Here is a 20,897-nt window from a genome sequence, read left to right as displayed (position 1 = left end):
ATACATGCTCCTCACCCACTGTCCTTCTCTTCACTTCTGGGCTTAGGCCATTGTCTGTGATGTCTGCCCAAGATTATCTAGCCTGATGGTTAATTCAGAATTCATCCGAGTTGCATTGTTAGAGCAATAACATTTTTTTGTCTTTTTTTCCCCCTACATGAACTGTTAGGCGAATCTAGGGCTACAAACCCTGCACCAAAGTCTGTGGAGGGTCAGAGTTATGGGTCATGCTCAGGGCAGCAGAGAGATGCATGGTGTTAATAAATAACCTACTGGGCATTGCCAAGAACTTCTGTGAAAGAAAGGGCATGAGGAAATGTGTGCTCTGAAAAGGATGCAAGTGAATTCTAACAGGTGCACCAGGGGTCTGCACCGAGGGCTCCCGCCAGATCTGGCCAGCTGCCTGTGTTGTACAAAGCCTTAGGCCTCCCGATGTAGTGTCATATGCAGAAAAGGGTAGCCATTTTCCTGAGGGTGCAAGTTGGCAGTTGCCACTTTGGAACACAAAACCTGGCAGAGCACCCAGGGCGTGTGCCAGGGTGACAGTGAAGGACGGGGTATAAAAGGGGGTCCTCAAACCCCTGAGGCTTCACTTCTCTCTCTTATCTGGAGTGTTCAGGAGGAGGTGGTTTGGGAGTTTCTAATTAGGCAAGTAGGGACTAATTCCATTGTTAGCCAATATTCAATACTTCTTTGGCATAGACAACAACCTTGCATTACAAGCTAGTGGGAACAGCTACAACCAAGAACAGCAGCTTCTGACTCAGGGGCTTGTCAGCTGGGCTCAGCTACAAAGCAACAGAGTTGGGATCTGCCCTCAAGGCTTTCTCCTACTCTGCACCTAGGGAAGATCAACCAGTGTTTCAGGATTTATTTACTATCCACTACTTAGGCAAGATCTTTAGGGTTACCTTTCACCCACCTCCCTACTCCTTACCTACCCTGTTTGGTTACAAATAAACCCTGTTTAACCCTAAAGCCTAAAACAATCTTGGAGCCATTGCTCATCTTACCAACAAACATCTAATTAGCAGTGAGATCGGGATAACAACTTTAGTTGGGCTAGCCTTTCCAAGCTAGTTTATCCATCATCAATTTAAGGCTTCAGGAAGTCTCTATCTGATTCCTGGAAACATTTCTAACTCCTGACTGTATTGGTTCCAAGCCCCTGGGCTATGGCAGAAAATCTTGGTCTTAAAGGAGACCTAACCCTGCTGGTGTGGGAACTTAATCTAACTCACATACAGCCATGGTTTGGGACTCTCTCCTTATCCATGTTCCATCATCAGCATCTGCCTAGCCCCCCTTTGGCTGCTCATAATAGCTCCTCATAACAGTAGACAATCTACATTCTACATGGGGACCCAAAAAAGGTAAGAAGTGCCTAAGGAAGCCTGCCAGGGGATGGGGAGATCCTTTCTGGAGGAATGATGGGAATTACACCAGAATCGCAGGAATGGTCAACGATCAGTGCTGACTGAGGAAATACCTGCATTGGTCACAGATCCATTGAAATGTTTTGTGTGTTTGACCTTTTTCTTGGCTTCTTCCTTTATTTCATCTAGGCGAAGGAAGGGGATTCGAGATTGCCCAAGGCCGCCTTGGACCAGGCCGCATCCACCACTGCATGCGATCAGTAGGTCTGGCTGAAAGAGCCTTACAGATCATGTGTGAGCGTGCAGTCCAGAGAGTGGCCTTTCAGAAGAAATTATATGCACATGTAAGAATGCTTTGAATAGATGAGCTTTATTTGGCTTGGTTCCACCTGAGCATTCATGGCATTAATCAATCTTAGAAACAGGATTTTTCCACAAATAAATGTGTGTACACACGCAGATGTTGGAAACTTTGTAGAAGGTTAAATAACTCCAAGTTCTCTGGAGACATCCAAGGATTCCGCATGCCTAGCTAGGATGATATCTGTCCATCAGATGAAACTTAAGGCCATTTTCTGTCTCTCTGATGATGACTAAGTAACTGACATTTAAAACAGTGCTTTTTAAGGTTTGCAAAGAGTTTTACATACATTATCCCATTTGAGCTTAATAAGAATGCTGTGCCCATAATCCTGTGTCTCTTCTGCTTCAAGACACATGACATCTGTTGTCCTGTCTCCACTGGCTTCTTTCCTCAGCTTACAAACATGCTTTTCCCCACAGATCCTAAGAGATGGGCATTAGTTCCTCAGCTCCTATCCCATCTCTCTTCTAAATACCTTGAAAAAGTTTTCTAGGCTGACACTTTCTACTTCCTTGCCACCCAGTCTCTGGCCAAGCCCCCAAGTCTTTCAGTAGGATTCCCATCTGTACTTGACTGAATTGCTTGCTGAGGTCACCCTGGAAGCACCAACTCAACAGGCCATTTTTCATCTTCTGTGAGCCACCCTCCCCCCGCCCCCACAGCTTCTAATGCTGCTGACCAGTCTCATTCCCCATCTCCCCAATAAGTATCCTCTCTCTTCCTCAGCCTCAGAGACTCCCTTGGGCCTGGTCATCCTGCTCTGGTCTCTTTAACTGCCTCTTCACCCTCCCTGGATATGGATTTGCCCAAAGGCCTAGGTTGGATCCTCTTTCCCCTTCTCTACACTGTCCACCTTGACAATCTCACATCCCCTTTCTCACTTTTTGTTTGGATGGTGATGACTCCCCACTTTTCCATCTCCAGGCCAGACCTTTGATCTGATCTCCAGAACCACCTGAGCCTGGAATGCCAAGAACCCAGCTGAGCTTTTCCCCTGAACTCATCCTTCATTTGGTCGTATGGTCACTACCTGGTCTGTTATATTCTCACACCTGAATCACCTTGGGTGCTTCCCTCACCTCCAATGATTTATCCCAACCTGCTGGTCCTCATCCCAGATCTCTCCCTTCCCCTGTCATCACTCAGGTGCAAGGCCCCATTACAAGATGTGCCATTTTCCATTTCTGCATTTTCACCAGCCAACCCCCATGCCTGGAACACTCTCTGCTTCCTGGCTTCCTTTGGGTCCATCTGATTCCTTCATTCTTCAGGAAGTCTTTCTCAATCCCTGCTCATTCTAGTGCTCTCCCTCAGTTGATTATTTCCCATTTATCTTGAACATAAATTGACTGTATATAGTTGCTTCCATGTGTTTTCCTCCATTCAACTGTGAGTGCCTTGAGAGCTGAGACTTTTTTATCCCTTTTTTTTGTATCCTCTAAATGTAGCACAGTGTAGGCACTTAGCAATGTTTATTGATGGCCTGGCTCCTCTCTCCCTTGCCTTTGCAGGGTATCTGTCCACATTAGGTGCAGGAAGGCAGAGGGGCACCACAGGACAGAGCAAGCATTTCAACTGCCTCTTCACATCCTGGTAGCATGAGGGATGCTTTAGGTCTACATCAGGTGGCAGTTTTTCAGACTGTGTTCTATGCTTTTGTAAGTTAATGTAAATTAGGTGAATGTAATTTTGTAAATTAAAAATATGACTCCCCTCATGGGAAGTTCCAAATAATTTGCCAGAACCTGAATGAAGACATGTGAGCATGTTGTAAACATCATTCCATTTCCCTGAAAAGGCAGGAGCCACCCTCCAGATGTCTTGTAATGACTCCTAGCTCCCAAACACGAGGGGAATTAAAACATTAATTTACAGCAGAGGCCCAGATTAATCCAGAGGAGCCAAATTACTAAAAAGACTAAGCCCAGTGCCATAATTAATCCCCCCAAAAGGTATTTGGAATTTGGCGAATCTTTTCCCCAAAGCAAATACACATTTTAGTGGAGAGGAAAAAGTGTGATTCCTATGTGAATTTTTTTATTGTAATAAGAAAATTATTACAATTAGAAATCTGGCTGCTCTCCCTAGCTTTAAATTGATTTTGATTCTGGAGGTGGAATGGTTATCACCCAATTTCACAACAGAGATGTGGCTATAGATTTACTTTGGACTCTTCATTTCTCTGTCAGGTTTCAGCCTCCAAGGGCACAAAGAGCAAATATCTGGTAGAAAGAGATTAAATAGCAGAGCAAACATCACATCTGAAGATAGGTTTAACTTCTGTTCCTAAACTAAGGAAATATGAAGCCACATGATTCTCAGCTGGTCACCTTGTTACATTTACAAACCAATATTCCCACAACCACTTTTCTGCTCTGAGTGGGTACAACAAGCCTAATGACTTCTACAAGAAATGTATTAGAATGAAACAATCTTTGATTCATGATAAAAATGGAATATTCCATTACTGATGCATTTTGAAGAGGAAAAGCATGTTTTACTGGATCTCAAATGGCTTTGCTGATACAGGAGAAACTGTCTTACTGATATATCTGGGAATGTTTTCTTCTTAGGGAAAAACAGATGTCAGCAGTAAACATACAAAAGAATGGGCAGATAAGCCATCCAGGAAAGGCCCATCCTGCCTCAGGGCTTTAGAAAACAGGTTTAAAATGCACCAGACAGGATTCTAGGTGGATTCAAGTTTGTAGAAACTTTATCCAGACCATATTAAATCAAGTTCATTACTATCCACAAAGAATACAACTTTAAAACAACCACCCAGTATTAGAGCATTGCCTTGCCAGACCTCAAAAGACAAGATGGGGATGAGCTTTAAAAGAGAGAAGGCCTGAATGTGGATGAGGTGGCCAGGAGTTTGAATTCTGGCTCAACAAAACTTTCTGGTGTGATTTTTGGTAAATTACTTAATCATTGAGGGCGGAATTTTCTCATCTAGAACATAAAGAGTTTGGATTAAACAGCCTTCCTGAAACACTAAGCAAGTAAAAAAAAAATTTATTTAATTAACTTAGAATATTTTTCCATGGTTACATGATTTATGTTCTTTCCCTCGCACAAACCACCACCCCAGCCAATGCACAATTCCACTTGGTTTTACATGTGCCATTGATCAAGATCTATTTCCATATTATCGATAGTTTCACTGGGATGATTGTTTAGTCTACATTCCCAATCATGTCCCTATTGACCCATGTGATCAAGCAGTTTTTTCTTCTGTGTTTCTACTCCCACAGTTTTCTCTGGATGTGGATAGCGTACTTTTTCGTAAGTCCCTCAGCCTTGCTCTGGATCCTTGCATTGCTGCTAGTAGAGAAGTCCATTATGTTCAATTGTACCACAGTGTATCAGTCTCTGTGTACTATGTTTTCCTACTTCTGCTCCTTTTACTCTGCATCAATTCCTGGAGGTCATTCCAGTTCACATGGAATTCCTCCAGTTTATTATTCCTTTGAGCACAATAGTATTCCATCACCAGCAGATACCACAATTTGTTCAGCCATTCCCCAATCAAAGGGTATCCCCTCATTTTCCAATTTTTTGCCACCATAAAGAATGCAGCTATAAATATTTTTGTACAAGTCTTTTTCCCTATGATCTCTTTGTGGTATAAACCCAGCAGTGGTATGGCTGGATCAAAGGGCAGGCATTCTTTTAAAGTCCTTCGGGCATAGTTCCAAATTGCTATCCAGAATCAATATGCAACTCCACTAGCAGTGCATTAATGTCCCAATTTTGCCATATCCCCTCCGTTTATTACTTTCCTTTGCTGTCATGTTAGCCAATCTGTTAGGTGTGAGGTGGTACCTCAGAGTTATTTTGATTTGCATTTCTCTAATTGTTAGAGATTTAGAACACTTTCTCATGTGCTTATTGATAGTTTTGATTTCTTTATCTGAAAATTGCCTATTCATGTCCCTTGCCCATTTATCAATTTGGGAATAGCTTGATTTTTTTGTACAATTGTTTTATAAGCAAGTAAATTTTAATGAAAATTGAAAATGCAGCATCCAGCCTCCTCCTGAAGCATCTGAAGGGTCCTGTTTACTGCTAACAGGGTCAGCTTTGTGCAAGATTTCCAGCATCTTTCTAGACTAACAGGCTTAAAACTTTTCATGTTTTTGTTTGCTTATTCTGAGGCAGGCAATGAGGTTGTGACAAGCCTCGGTTCATTGGTGGGAAGGAGGCTGACACCCCTTTTTCTTCTCCTGCAGGAGGCAGTGGCCCATGGGATAGCTGAGAGCCGCATCGCCATTGAGGAGGTGCGCCTGCTGACCCTGAAAGCGGCCCACAGCATGGACACAGTGGGCAGTGCCCGAGCCAGGAAGGAGGTAAACCTGGCCTTGTGCCCAAGTGCCTTAGGCCCCAAGTAGGAAGGCCTGAGTTCAAATCCAGCCTCAGACCCTTACTAGCTGAAAGACCTTAGGCAAGTCACCAAGTTGGCCTCAGTTTCTTCATCTGTAAAATGAGCACCTGCCTCTTGCCCATGTGAGACTCAAACCTGGGATAATTGTTGTAAAGTGCTTGGCACAGAGCCTGTACCATAGAAATGGGGGCCAGGAGAACCTTAAGAAATCCAGGTGGCAGAGAATGGGATTGGGGTGTGTCTGACATACTCTGGTGGTTTTTATTTCAAAATGAGAAATGTCTGTCATGTTCAATTTCCATCCACTGAAGTGATTTGGGGGAATTGTTTGCATAATTCCTGGTTTAGTCTTCAGCAGTCATCTTGCTACATGATACTGTTTCCTAATAGTTGGAATAGATGGACAGAGGGAGGCATGGTCTAGAACTGTGATGGTGAGCCTGTGGCACCATGCCAAAAAGGGCACGCAGAGCCCTCCCTGCCAGAGTTTATTACTAGACAGCCACAGGAACTGGAGTGGAGCTGCTCCTCTTCCCCTCTCCATGCACCTGAAGGCATTCCTCACTTCCCCCATCCCTCTGCCCAGGAGCCAATGAGAGAGAGTGCTTCCTCTCTCCTCTGTCTGGGATAAGGGGAGGAGGTAGGAGCCCCCCTGCCTCCCCCACTCTGTTGGGGTGGGCCCAGAACTGGTCTGGTGGGTGGGGTGGGGGCTGGGTCCTATACTCCAAGGTTCGCCATCACTGCCCTAGACAAGAAACGCCAGGCCTCGCCAAGATAACAAAAAGCTGCTCTGAATTCGGTTTGAGCAAAGCCCTGTAGCTGGTGTCTGATCCCCTCCAGATCGCCATGATCAAGGTGGCCGCCCCCCGCGTGGTCTGCAAAATCGTGGACCGGGCCATTCAAGTGTGCGGTGGAGCCGGGGTCTCCCAGGACTTTCCTTTGGCCAGAATGTGAGTAGAATCCATGCCGCGCCGCTTGTCTCTTAAAACGTTGAGTGCAAAGACACCCCGGAACCAGAACCGGGGACAGCCGCATCCCCCTGTTGCCCTCAGGCCGGAAGAGGAGCGGCTCAGGCACTCCAGACAGGAAGCCCCTCACACTGAGGAGCTGGGGTCGGGGGAACCTTGGAGCTGTCCGGGGCAGTGGGGAGAGGCTTCGGGGAGCCTGTGGTCAGCCCTGGACACGCCTGGTCAGGCTCTTCTATCTACAGATCAGGGGACAGCACGGGAGCAGGGCGGAGCCACTGGGGTGTGTGAAGGAAGCCCAAAGGAAGGGGGGGGGCATCTCCCTCAGGCTTTGTATGGAGGCCCCGCGAGGTGTGATGCAAACATCAGCCCCCCCCCCCCGAACTCCGGGGGGCCCCGCCCCAGTGTAAGGAGCCCAGACCGCCTCAGCAGGCCTGCGGGGCTCCCAACGCAGCGTCCTTTTCCCTGGTAGCCTGGCGAGGCTCCTTAAGGCAGGGCCCTGGAGTAAGCCCCCGTTGTTCTCTCTCCAGGTACGCCATGATCCGAACCCTACGGATAGCGGATGGGCCCGATGAAGTCCATCTCTCGGCCATCGCCAAAATGGAGCTGCAGGAGCAAGTGGGCAAGCTGGCAGCCAGGATGTAGCTCCGCCCCGCGCCGTGGGGGCGTGGCTCCCCCCCCCCCCCCCCCCCGACCGAGGCACCACGTGCCCAAACTACCAAAAGCGCAGGAAATCGGTCATCCGGGCCTACGTTTGATTCCGATTCCATTGGTTGGATGAGTTTTCCTGTGGAGGATGGAACCCCCGCGCCCAATTCAGGGCCGTCAGCTCCCCAGATAGGCCCTTAGCTGCAAAGAAGCCGAAAGCGGAGGGAGAGGGTAGGGGAGCTGGCGGCCCCAGCCGAGGCTGTGAACGCGTTTGTGCTTCTCTGTTCTGGTGGTTGGGTCTCGCCTGACGGATCACCCCGTAATCCTGTATGTCTGACTTCATGCGTTTAAGGCAGTTTCTGAGAAGGTCCTTTAAATTCCCGGCCAGTAAATCCTGAGAATCCTGCCGGGTGTGTAGCCCGGTGCAGGCCGGGGATTCGGGGACCAAAAGAAAACTGATCTTGGCTTTGAGGAATTTACATTCTACTTTTACCCAGTGGCAGAGAGGCTGTTTAGGGGCTGACTTGCCACATGCTATTTTAGAATCTTTTCTATTACATTTTAGTGCATTGAAGTTCTAAACGTTTCTGATCTCTGTGAATCAAACACTAAATGTTGCACAGAAACAATCCAGAACAACTTTATCTCTAGGCTTGCAGACAGCCTGGGATGGGGGAAATGGGGGTGGAGGGGTGCGGGAGGGGGAGGGGGGGCATCACACTGTCTCTAAAAGGTTCGCCATCACTGACCAGGGAGACCATTATGGAGTCTTGTCTCCAGGCCTGTGTAGCCTTCCTGTGTCCCTCAGTAATGGGCTTCCTGTCCCAGGGAGAGGAGCCTTTCTGAGATGCTCCCTCACCTGCCTTGAGATTTTAGAGGTTCTGAAGATTGTTCTCAGGGAGAGCGTTAGCCACACCTCTCCCAGATGCCAGATTGCTGTTGAAAAATCAAGTCTTGGTTGTTTAGAATCTGTGTATGTTGCTAAATAAGCTACTGTGAATTATACTAAAATGTCAAATAAAAAAAACTTTTTCAGTTCTAACAAGGTTTTAAAATCAGTTTGACTGAAGGTTCGGGTTTCTGGAGATTGTTTGAATTTCTTCCCAAGGCAAGTGAAGATAGTGGGAGGATTCTTACTTTAAGTAGACACAGTGTTCAAACTTTCCCTCCGCCCAATCGGAAGGATGAGGGAAGCCAGGATTACTTGTGGAGAATTCCACCCAAAGCCCAGGTTGTTTCTGCAGTATTGAAAAAATAAAATGCCCAACTGATTTTTATCTTTTCCCCTTTGCTCCAGGAAGTTCTTCTAGCTGACTCAGGTGTTGGCATCCATGTTCTTAAATCCATTGTTTTCCAAAAAAAAAGTAGATTTTATTCCAGCCTCTCCCAGAATGAGAGAGAAAGAGAAGGGGTGCGAATCATGCAGTATGGTGTCTTCCTTCCCCTCAACATTTTTTTCTCAATGAAATCAGGCTCACATGGATGTGACAGGCAGGCTTTAGGGTGAAAATAATGATAGAAGGGTAGCAAGAAGGTCCTGGGGTGTTGGGAGGGAAAAGGGTCCATTTCTGCCATGTTGCCTTGGTACGGGCAGAAGGGGTGAGAAGTTGTGCCACCCTAACTCAACACATTGGGAGCTGCCCCCTCGGCTTCTGTTCTGATAAGGGACCAGATTTCCTTCTATGACAGTGATGGGCAAACTACAGCCTTCTGGCCAGATGCGGACCCCTGAAATGTTCTGTCTGGCCAAGCAACATTATTCCTAATCTGACAAATACAATGAGTAGGATACAGTACAATGAAACTTCGAAAGAGTTGCCTTAGAAACAGACTGACAGATGAGCATTTCCTTTCCTTTGGCCCCCTCTTTAAAAAGTTTGCCCATCACTTCTCTAAGAGAGCCATATCATGGTGCATCACAAACCCTTTAGGGGACGTAAAAGGGCCTCCAAAAGCAGCCCTGTCTTGGGCAGCATCTTTCTGGAGTTCTAGTCATGAGCTCAGGCATGTTTTGCCCTATCTTCCAAAGAGACTTTAGATCATAAAGTATGAACTCAAAGAACATTGGAAACAAATTAAGAAAATGTCTATTAACAGAATTGGATCGGGCTAGGAGCTGGTTATCTGGGTCATCTTGAATAACAAACTTCATTAATAAATGCTTTTTTTCATTCATTCTTTTGTTTCATTCTAATGTTTAGGCACAGGCAGAATAAGGAAACGGGTCAAAGTTTTCCTTGTTTGCACTTGAGTTTAAGGGTTTAAAGGCTGCTTAGTTCAGTTACAGTCTCTTGTTTGTACAAACAATTGAGGAGGGATAACATGTAACAGCGAAGGCATAGTTAACTCTAGGCTTGCAAGTCTACGGAATAGAGGGTGAGAACCAGCCTTTTCTGTTTCCAAGCAAGCGAGTAAGGAAGAGATTCTAAGGAAGACATCCACGTCTGAGAAGCATCGGATAAAACTTTCCGCAAAAATCTCTTGTGAGAAAATGGTTTTGTTCCAAAGCAGGAGATAATAAACATCCCCAACTTTCTTCAGTTTGGCATGAATAATTTCAAAGTATTTCATAATTCTCCCAACTAGTATTTTACTTACTTTGCATGTGCCAAAAGGCAAGAAGCTTGAAGTTTGTCTCTAATCCAGTGGAACAGTTAAGAAGTGTGAATCACCCAGAGGGCAGAAAGAGTGTCTTGATTCAAGGGGAAGTGAGAATACCTGAACAGGAACAAAACCATTTCTGGTCATTGTTAGGATTTTCCAAAGGGACATGTTTCTGGGAAATATATCCCAACTTAGTACATGATAGGGGAAAAAAAGGCCATTAGGATCCTTCCATAACTTTCAACTTCTTTCCAGTCTAAAGTTCCTGTTGTGCATGCCTGCTGGATATCTCTCTTTTTCACTAAAATAAAAGAGTATAATACTTTACTGCTAAGATGGTGAGAAACTGGGGAAAATCCTTTCCCCTAAGTCAGTGATGGCAAAAGTACGGCATACGTGCCAAAGATGGGATGCAGAGCACTCTCTGTGGGCACACAGTGGCATCACCCATTAGAATACATTACTAGAAAGGCAGAGGGACTCGGGCAGAGCTGCTCCCTTCCCCCTCTCCACCATGCCTGATGACAGTTTTTCTCTTCACCCAACCCTCTTCCCAGCAGCCCATTGGGAATGCTTTCTCCCTCCCCTGTGTGGGGTAGTGGGGTGGGGGGTGGTATGGCACGGGATCTCTGAAGGTTCGCCATCGCTGCCAAAGGTCATAACCACACTGTCTTCCACTTTGTAAAAGGTCTTTCACTGTGCCTCACTGTACCATGGAGGTGGGCTGGGGTTCTTGAAGTCATTGCCAGGATGGTGAAACTTCCAGCAAGTCCTTCAGAAGTGGAAAACCATAAGCCCCCACTATCCGTCACCTGCAGACATCATTGCTAAATTCACAGAGACTTTTGTAACATGCATCTTAAGTGGGGTGAACTGCCTCACAGAATTCCACAGTACCCCCCCAGAACTCCAGGAGAGGAGGCAGTTGGGGCAGTTAAGAATATGGGTATAAAAAGCCAGGACACCCAGCTTGTTAAACTCACTCTTTGGGGGAGCTGGGTGGCTTGAAAGGGGTAGGAATTGCTTTTTATCAGCTAGCTCATCTCTAACCTCAGGGAGCAGGGTGTTTCTTTGCTGAATACTCCATTTGACTATAATCAGGCTATGAGCACTGTGAAAAAACCTTATATGCAGTATTCCAGTCAATCTCTAACAATATAGATCTACAATCAAGATTACCTTCATGATCTTAAACTTGATAACATTACATTTAAGAGAAAGTTTAGTTTTTGAGGGAGTCAGGGGAATAAATTTATTCAAAGGCATTCCCTTCTGGGGGATTGCTATTTCTGTCAATATCCTGAAGATACTAGATAGTTTTACCTCACCCTCCTTCCTAGAAATTATCCCTCCTTCCCTGTTTCCCTGAATTAATAAATTCCTTCCCTTGTTAAATTTGTGAGGTGTGAAGAGTTATGTTTTCAGGATTTACCAACCGAATTTATACATTACTTAAACCTAATCTTCATCCAGGCAAACTCTGAGCATAGCTGTAATCCAAAGTGCAGGATTGCTGTATGAAGTCATCCTGAGCACTTAATCTATCTGGTGCTTTAGGAATAATCTTCCAACAGTGGAAGTTGGTAATTTCTGTAGGACTATTCCCTGTCAGCCAATTTAGCCTTGAGATAGTCAAGTCTAAAAAGCCTCCATTCTTGATCAAAAAAGGATTCTGTTATTACAGGGATAATAATTGCCAAGGAGGGGAGGAGAAAGAATTCTATCCACTCCCCTCCCCCTGCTAGTCCTTCCAGCTGAACCTCTGCTGTGACTTCATTGCTTAACCATTGCCAACTGGACCTATCTTTACATAGGTAACAAAAGAGTTCGTGATTAAGTCTTTGTGCTTTCATTTATTCGTCGTCATCAGTTTCTAGATTTGGGATTGATTGTAAATCAAATGTTGTGTCTTGTTCTTTTGTTGATTCTTTTCCCTCTCTAATTTGTTTTAACACTTGGAACAGTAGCTTGATATTCTCTACTAGTTCTGTGGATTCAGTATCAGTTTTTGCAGGAGATGTCTTAAAGTAATTACACAGGTGAGTCAGAACTGCCTTAGAGATTATAAGGATTTGCCAGAGAGACAGGATAATTGCAATAGCCGTGGAGATGAAACATATGCATTCGGCTAGGGTAAAGGCAAACCATTTATAATAATCATATATTTCTAGCATTTGTTGCACTAGATTTGGGACTTTTACAAACCAAAAGTTGCATAGACCTTGCATAAGCGAACAAGCCATTATGGAAACACTGCCTAAAATAAATGTAATTCTTGCCAGATTCATTTTTGTTGTTTCAGAAGATTCATAGGTTTTTTGTTAACTGTGCTCACCAGATGTAATAAGGGGATTAAGGTAGTGGGGTAATAAAGTGGTTGTAATATGGGAATAGGCTAGAGGTAATGGGGAGATTAAGGCAAGGTAAGGTGGCAATAGGGGATAAGGCACTGTGAATAGGGGTTTGTGGATCCCTAAGGCAGTAAATAGATAACGAAGATACAGTGGTGAAGGTGGTGGATTGAGGTGGTAGGAGAAGTAAGGGAATGACTAAGTTTAGGGAATATAAACGTGGAGGTATAAAGAGTTGCAAGGGAGAGGATGAGGTAATTGGGCAGACAGCTACAGCCTGGGAGACACAAAATGGGACACAGGTTTGAGACAGAGACACTGAAGGGAAACAGACTGAGCCCTTCAGGCAGGAAGGGCACTTCTACAGACAAGGTTGGGGCCAGCCAAGAATGGCTTGAAACTGACTAGAGGGCTTCTAGCCAGTTTCTCAGGTTCACAAAGGAATAGTTCAGAGGAAGTATTGAGATTACACTTCCTCCAAAATGGACACCTCCAATTCCCTTCAGGACCCAGAGACAATATTATTCCTTTCTCCCCTTCTCCCTCTCTTATCAATCAACTAATGAACTAGCCAAAGGTTTGATTAAATGACAAACAGGGTTTATTGATTTTTAGGGTTGATTGGAAGGGATGGAGGGATACAAGGTAAATCTAACAGCCACGTAGGGAAAGCCTCAGGTGGGGGAGTGACAAAGGAATGTGAGACTGAGATAGGACCTGCCTAACTCACCCTCAAAGGGTTTTGTAGCCTATAGGATTAGGAAAGTTGGATACAATGATTGGAGAGATAATTTGTAACAAGGATAAGTCCTATTTGACTACAAGGAAACTATGTCTACCAAGTTTGAAAGCTAAAGCCAAGATCCATCCTCCTTTCAAAACCCCAAGAAATTTAGGAAGAGAAAATGATGATTGGGAATAAGGGAGGTTAGGGAGAACTAAAGGAAATGGGTTAAGCTAATAAATTTTAAGAGAAAAGCTGCAGAATATAGGCCAGGTTTTCAGTCTGAAGAACAGAGCTGTTGACCCTTCTACTCTCGAGTCCCCCGGGTCAACTGTCTAACCTCAGAATTCTAAACCCTTTTCCAACTGTCAGAAACTCTCCAGTAAGGCTTTGCAGGGCTGATATGCACCCTATTTTCATCCAAAGACTCATCACCAAATGAAGTCTTTCACCTAACTCAACGAATGTGTGATCTGTGTTGATGGAAGAATACACTGATGAAGTTGTGGATCCTTGACATATTGGAGCATGCCCTTGCTCTAAGGGAAACCTAGGACCAAAGATGAAAGGGAAAGGTTGCTAGCAAATTGGCAAAAATGACTTGATGAAAAAGGTCAATACTAGAGGGGTCATGGAAAGATTGGCACATTAATGCATTGTTGGTGGAATTATACATTAGTGTACCCATTTTGGAAAGCAATTTGGAGGCATGCAAATAAAGACTAAAATATCAACATCTTTCAACTCAGGGACTCAAGCGTATACCCTGAGAAGGTTATTAAAAAGAAGAAAGGCTTCATACACACCATTTATTTATAGCAACGCCTTTTACATTAGCAAAAGAACTAGAACAAATTGAGGAATGGCTAATTGAATTGTGGTACATGAATATAATAGAAAATTACTTTGCTACAAGAAACAACAAAGGGTGTAAATACAGAGAAGCACAAGAAGTCTTACATGAATTGATGTAAAGGAAAATGGAGACAAGAAAACAATAAATATTGTATGTCTACTTTAAGATTAAATTAATATTGGGGCAGCTGGGTATCTCAGTGGATTGAGAGTGAGGCCTAGAGACAGGAGGTCCTAGGTTCAAAGCTGGCCTCAGACACTTCCCAGCTGTGTGACCCTAGGCAAGTCACTTGACCCCCATTGTCCACCCTTACCACTCTTCCACCTATGAGCCAATACACAGAAGTTAAGGGTTTAAAAAAAGATTAAATTAATATCAATAATTCCAAGTATTATATTTTATAAGATTTATTAGTAATCACTTGAAGTAGAAGGAAAAAAATAGAAGTATAAAGCTCAAGTATGATCACAGGAATAAACTTTCCTGCCAAGCTTAATCCCCAGCCTCCACAGCCATAATCTGGGAAGAAGAGAGAGAGGGAGGAGCTACACAAAATTTATATCTTTCCTACATTAGTACGTAGAGTAAATATACAAATGGAATGCTGGGAAAGAGACTCCTGGGGAGCAAATTCTATCCACACAATCCCCCCTGTGATTCCATTGGGAAATGAGCATGTAGAAATCTCCCAGATTTACATGCCTAGTTTCCCCAATGAATCATTACCCACGACCAACTTATATCTCTAAAGATTTCTTAATTAGAGGTACATACAATCTTGAACTTCCTATAGGGAAATTACAATAATTTGGGGATAAGAGGGAAATAAAAGAAAAAGAGAACAAAACCAGTGATTGCAAGGCACATTGACAAAAAGCCAGTTAGGGGGCAATCCACTTTGGCATAAGAGTGTACTTTCAAAATAATTCATTCAATCCCCCAAATTCACTACATCCCAAAGTTCATTCTGGAACATTTGGTGCAGTGTGTAGTTTCTGCAGACTTCCTTTACGATGCCTTCTCCAAACAGTTTACTTTCTTGATTTTGGGAGTTAACAAGCTTCTTTTGCTGAAATTACTCTCAAACAAGAAACAATTTTATAAATCTAGAATTTTATGACAATAATACAATCCCCTCTGAGGAGGGTATTGACCAACACATGGATCACCCCAGGATACATGGCTGAGTTATGAGGTATATGAATAAATTGTCAAAAGAAAATAAAAAACATAAAAAAATCAAAGAAAAAAAATAACTTCTCAATGAAATACAAAAGTCTCATGTGAAAAAATTCTAAGTAAGGAAGAATAAGCTCATAACAGGACCTTGGATCAGGGCTCAATTAAAGTAATTTATATCTCACAAGCCTGTAGTAGCAATTGTGCATTTACCCAATCAGCAGCCAGGACTACAGAAAATTGCCATACTATGAAAGAGAGAGAAAAGGGACTGGGCTAGATTTTGAAGCAGAAGGGATATATCATTCCCTGGTCTGATTTTACCTTTGGTCTCAGGGATAGGGGAACCAAAATGGCAGCCAAACTGAGGTACTTGGTAGAAGTCTGGATCTGGCAGGGAATCCTGTATCTGAGTGTGTCAAACAACTGCTTTCTCTAACCCTTAATTAAGTTCAAGTGCTCTGTCTTGGTGCAGAATCTAATCAATCCCACTGGGATTGGTTGGTCTCCTTGACCTTGTGCTCCTAGGCACTGTGCAGGTTAACTTTGAGCTCTTTGGCACTATGCAGTGGCTCTTTTACGATCCCTTCTCCTGGAATCAGACACAATCATTAATCAAAAGTCCCATAATATTTAACAATCAATGGCAGGTCTCCACAGTCTAAGCTTTGGGGTATGCATTGACATTAGGGCTAATTCTACTGCAAAATAAAAAAAAAAAACATTAATATTGGTAACATGTGCTTCAAGTACAAAAAATGAGAGAAAAAGGAAAACTCAAATACTCTGTTGCACATACAAGGAAAAACAATAATTTTTTTAATCAAAACTATGTAGTTTACATTCCATGAAAAGGTGTCAGCCAAGTAGAAACACAATACAAAGGTTTCTCACCCAAAAATGAGATCTATTTTCTTTTTAACTTGGCCATGATCCGCAGTGTGAGTGCACATGATTTTTACCAAATAACGGCTTTTTAAAACAGGAGGAGTAGAGCAGCTAATGCACATTCAAAGAAGTACCAAAATTCCCCAAGTCACAAAAGCCTATTTAATGACAATAGCAAACAAACCTGCTATTATTAGGATTCACATAAGCCTCTATAGCCAATTGCTGTGTGACATTTTAAAAACCTATGAAGCTCATGAATACTTGTCACACGTTCTACAGATCTAGCCAATATGTCAACTTTAGCTGAGATATTTCTAACAAAGTCTATTACTGCCATCATATAAAATGTGGCAGGAGAAATCAGAAAAAAAAATTACTGTACTGCTGATGAAAACCTTTTGGTCTAAAATGCCACCAAGAATTTAGATCATTCTGGTGGAAGGGTAGAGTAATCTGAAGAGTTACAAATATAAAAAAACATCCAGGAGCCACTAGGCTCCATGGGAAAATTCTCTCTCTAGGAGCCATCCAGGTCCTGGGAAATCCTTCCCACCTCCCAGATGAGATTGTAACAGCTGTAAAAGGCATGTATTTATATGTCCCATCCATTGCAATGTGGAAGCAAGGAATACAATAGTGAAAATCACTTCTGATGTCTCATACATTACATTTTATAAATGTGGAGGTGAGGAATACAGTAGTGCTATTGCACTTCACTTCAACCACTAAGTGGATCCTTACCTCTTGTTATAAACAACTCAAAGGTAGGTTAATGATCAATCAGAGGTAGTGGTGCTACTAGATATCTGAAAATCACTTCTGAAGACCTGTTAAAATCAATTGAGATTTTTTTTTAGCTCATTAAATTCTCCAAAAGTTAGTGATGCAGGTTGTAACCAGTTTGATGGAGTTCATCCATCATCATCTATGTGATGATTAACAAAGGCAAAAAGGAATAAAAGGCCATTATGGCAACATGTGACCTCTATAGTGTTATGATGTGAGAGAGAGCTCACTCTCACCCTCAGCCTCTGTGTAGGTGCTGTTAGTATAACTATGCCTCTCCTCCTGACAGGCTTGCTCAGCTAAGCCTGTCAGCTATTTCTTATAACAGTTGCCTAGACAGAGAACCACTGAGCGGCTATAGGTATGACTAACCCCTCTAGTTCCTCAGCCTGGGGTTATAATAGGTATTGATGAGGCTATTGATGCGCTATTTGAACAACAGTGAAATCTGACTGCATTAGGATCTCCCCTTCCCAAGGGCCTCTAGATATAATGACCACTCAGGAAAGGTACTTGACGTCCAAACACTGTATTTGATGCTAATCAATGGGGTTAGGAACAAGGGAAAAGGATGGAGGATTTGGGAACCTTATTTGCTAATACTCTAAGGCAGGAGTTGGCAACCTTTTTGGCCGTGAGAGCCATAAACGCCACATTTTTTAAAATGTAATTTTGTAAGAGCCATACAGTGCTCACAGTGCCACTCCTGTAACAGCGCCTGAAAAAAAATGGACTTTATGGCTCCTGCAGAAAGAGCCAGATATGGCTCGAGAGCCATACGTTGCCAACCCCTGCTCTAAGGTATTGATCAGGCTATTGGAAGAAAGCTAATTCAAGCAGAGGCTGGAGTTCTTCACCCTCACTCTAACCCTGGCCTGACTTGGCCAGAGCCAAGCCAAAGATTAGGGAAGGCTATTGATGATAGTGTCACTATTCCCTCTCAGCTCTGTTGTCAATGATGGTGACTGCTCTCTAGCTCTCAGTATGACAGGTTGGTTAGCAGGTACAGGTGCAGGTATTGCCTACCCTCCCTCAAGACCTCCCACCTCCCAAGTTCTGCTCCAGAGTGAGCTCCGGTGTTGGGTACTTATAGGGCTGGCTCCAATGTACTTTTTGTCCTAGCTCACAGCATCTGGGTACATTCTGAGGTGTTCAACTTCCTGGTCTTGTCACTCAAAGTTGGTATCTGTCTTGTCCCAGAAATCAATATAATACCTATAAATACCCAGGGACAACAGCAAACTGAGTCTCTCATTCTTGAGGATTCTTGGGAGGAGGGTATCTTGAGGAATCTTGGGACTGGAGGGAGGGTAGGCCTAGACCTGCAATCCAGCATTCATATCTGGTTGCCTTAGGAAATGCTAATTAATAGAGCTAAGAGAAACATCATCTCAACCAACAAGAAGAATATTACTAACCTTCCCTATCCTTTGGCTTGTGCCATGGCCAGGTGTTCCTTTCCTAATTAGTGAATCATCTATATCTGATTAGGGAAGGAATTTATAAACCGTAGTCAGAATAGCATTAATCCAGCCAGTATATATCTATACCAGCTCAAACCAATCCTTTACCATCAAATCCAACCCCAAGTCAGGGCTAGAGGAGTTGTTAAACACACTTAAACTCCCATTAGGTTCCTGATTTGGGTGCTGTTGTGGGCAGAGGCTTGGCTAAGCAGATCTCCATAGGCTCGGGGTTATATTGGATAACCACCTGGCAAACACTTCACCCAATAGCCCAGATTCATCCAGTGCCTGTGATTTCCAGTGCCTACTTGGCAGACTCAGTCAACAGAGCCTGTCAGGTCAAGTAAGGCTTAGCAACCTTGTTAGTACCAACCTGCCTCCAGTAATTTACCCACAACATGTCTTTAAGGTAAAAACAAACAAACAACCAAAAAAACCTCAGAAGTTAGCCAAAAGGTTTGGAAGAGTAACCTTTCTTACCCTCTGGACTAGGAGTAAAAACACCAGGGAACCTCTTGCTTCCTCCACTACATGGGAAGGGAACTGCTGCTCCTTTTGATTGTTCTCCCCAGCTATGTGGGCAGGGTGTTAAGAGGGTGGAAGCATCCCAACAGGTAAAAGTCTTTAGGAGGCTAATTGTTGCCTAAGAGAAACACCTGGGCTTCCAAGGCAGCAGCAAGCACTCAGGTGTTAGCAATGTAAAGGGAAGGGGGATTTATACCTCACCGTCCAAGCAGAAAACAGCTTGCAAGGACCGCCAGCCAGTGTGCTCACGAGAAGCTGTGGGCAGGTGGCAGACTCGGCAAGGACCCCCAGGCAGTGTCTGGTCAAATGTGAGTGGCAGAGGCAGTGAGAGTGGCAGAGACTTTTGAAGCTAACTTGTCTTTAAGATAGGAATAAGTGTCCTATACTCCAGACTTCTGGTCGCCAAAAATGTAAGATTAAAATTAATATCAATAACTCCAAATATTATGTTTTATAAGATTTGTTAGTAATCACTTGAAGTAGAAGAAAAAAAATAGAAGTACAAAGCTTAAGTATGACCACGTGAGTAAACATTCTTGCCAAGCTTAACCCCACAGCCACGTTCAGGGAAGAAGAGAGAGAAGGAGGAGCTACACAAAACTTATATCTTTCCTATGTTAATATGTAGAGTAAATTTGCAGATGGAATGCTGGGAAAGAGAGTCCTAGGAAGCAAATTCTATCCACACACTACAAATGTAAATGTAAAGAACCATCACAAAAAAAAATTGTTAATCTTACAAAATTGCAAAGAATGATAGATGGAAAATAGTTTCAGAGGCAAAACACTGTGATGGAGAGGGGTCTGGGAAAGGCCTCAAACATAAGGGGAGATTTCAGTTAAGTCTTGAGGAAACCAAAAAAACCTTAAAATAGAGGAGAAAAATGGAAAGCTGGAGAACATCCATGAAAAAGCATAAAATGAGGAGGTGGAGCATCTTGTGGAAGAAACAAGAAGGCCTTTCCCATTGGATCCCAAAATGTGCAGAGATGAAGAGAAGAGCATTCCAGGCATGGGACATAGTCAGAGAAATTGCCTCAAGCTGAAAGATGGGTGGAGTATCTTATTCATTGAATAACAAAAAAGTCGATGTCACTTTGTGGACTTTGATCACATAGGATTTTGTACTTGATCCTGGAGCCAATGCAGTTTATTGAGTAGGAGGTTAACATGGTCAGTCCTGTCTTTTAAGGACATCACTTTGGTGGCTGTATAAGGATGGATTAGAACAGGAAGAGAGGAGAAGAGAGCACCACAGGCTAGGAGATGAGGGTCTGTGCCAGGGTGTTGGTGGTATTGGAGGAGAGAAGGGGCTATTTAAGAGTTGTTGTAAAGGTGAGATCCACAGGTCTTGGCAATATAGAGGGGGTCAGAGAGAGAGAGGGAGAAAATGAAGAGTTGAGGATGATGCCTAGATTGAAGGATGGTGTTGGCTTCACTAGGGAAGTTTGGAAGCGGAAGCAGAAGGGTTGGGGTGGGAAAGATAATGAGTTCTGCTTTGGGCATGTCAAGTTTAAGAAGTCTCCTAGACATCTGAGTTGAGATCTGACTGAAATGCAGTTAGAGATGTGAGACTGGAAGAGAGGTCAGCGTGGAACAGGTAGATGTAAGAATCATCAGCATAGAGGTACGCTCAAAACTGTCTGTCTGGGTTTCAACTAAAATAACCATGTGAGGGGAAAAGAATGAGAGAAAGACAATTCAGTCTTGGTTGGACCGAAACGTGGCTGACCTCAGGTAAAACCTAAAACTAAAATGTCCCAAACTAGGAGTCA

At 43.6% G+C, this 20,897-nt stretch overlaps 1 protein-coding gene across 1 annotated transcript in view; it reads left to right on the top strand.

Moving 5' to 3' along the window:
• ACAD11 (acyl-CoA dehydrogenase family member 11) overlaps window positions 1-8,782 on the top strand; it is a 99,197-nt gene extending 90,415 nt beyond the window's left edge. The window contains exons 17-20 of the mRNA XM_044678416.1: window positions 1,566-1,720; window positions 5,976-6,092; window positions 6,968-7,077; window positions 7,623-8,782. Of these exons, the coding sequence (XP_044534351.1) occupies window positions 1,566-1,720; window positions 5,976-6,092; window positions 6,968-7,077; window positions 7,623-7,737 (497 nt within the window). The 3' untranslated portion in view covers window positions 7,738-8,782. The remainder of the gene's footprint in view (window positions 1-1,565; window positions 1,721-5,975; window positions 6,093-6,967; window positions 7,078-7,622) is intronic.
• The last annotated feature ends 12,115 nt before the right edge of the window (window positions 8,783-20,897 follow it).

This window comes from Gracilinanus agilis, chromosome 5, assembly GCF_016433145.1.
Source record: "Gracilinanus agilis isolate LMUSP501 chromosome 5, AgileGrace, whole genome shotgun sequence".
In the NCBI taxonomy this organism is placed as follows: Eukaryota; Metazoa; Chordata; class Mammalia; order Didelphimorphia; family Didelphidae; genus Gracilinanus; species Gracilinanus agilis.
This window is presented reverse-complemented; position numbering and strand designations above follow the sequence as displayed.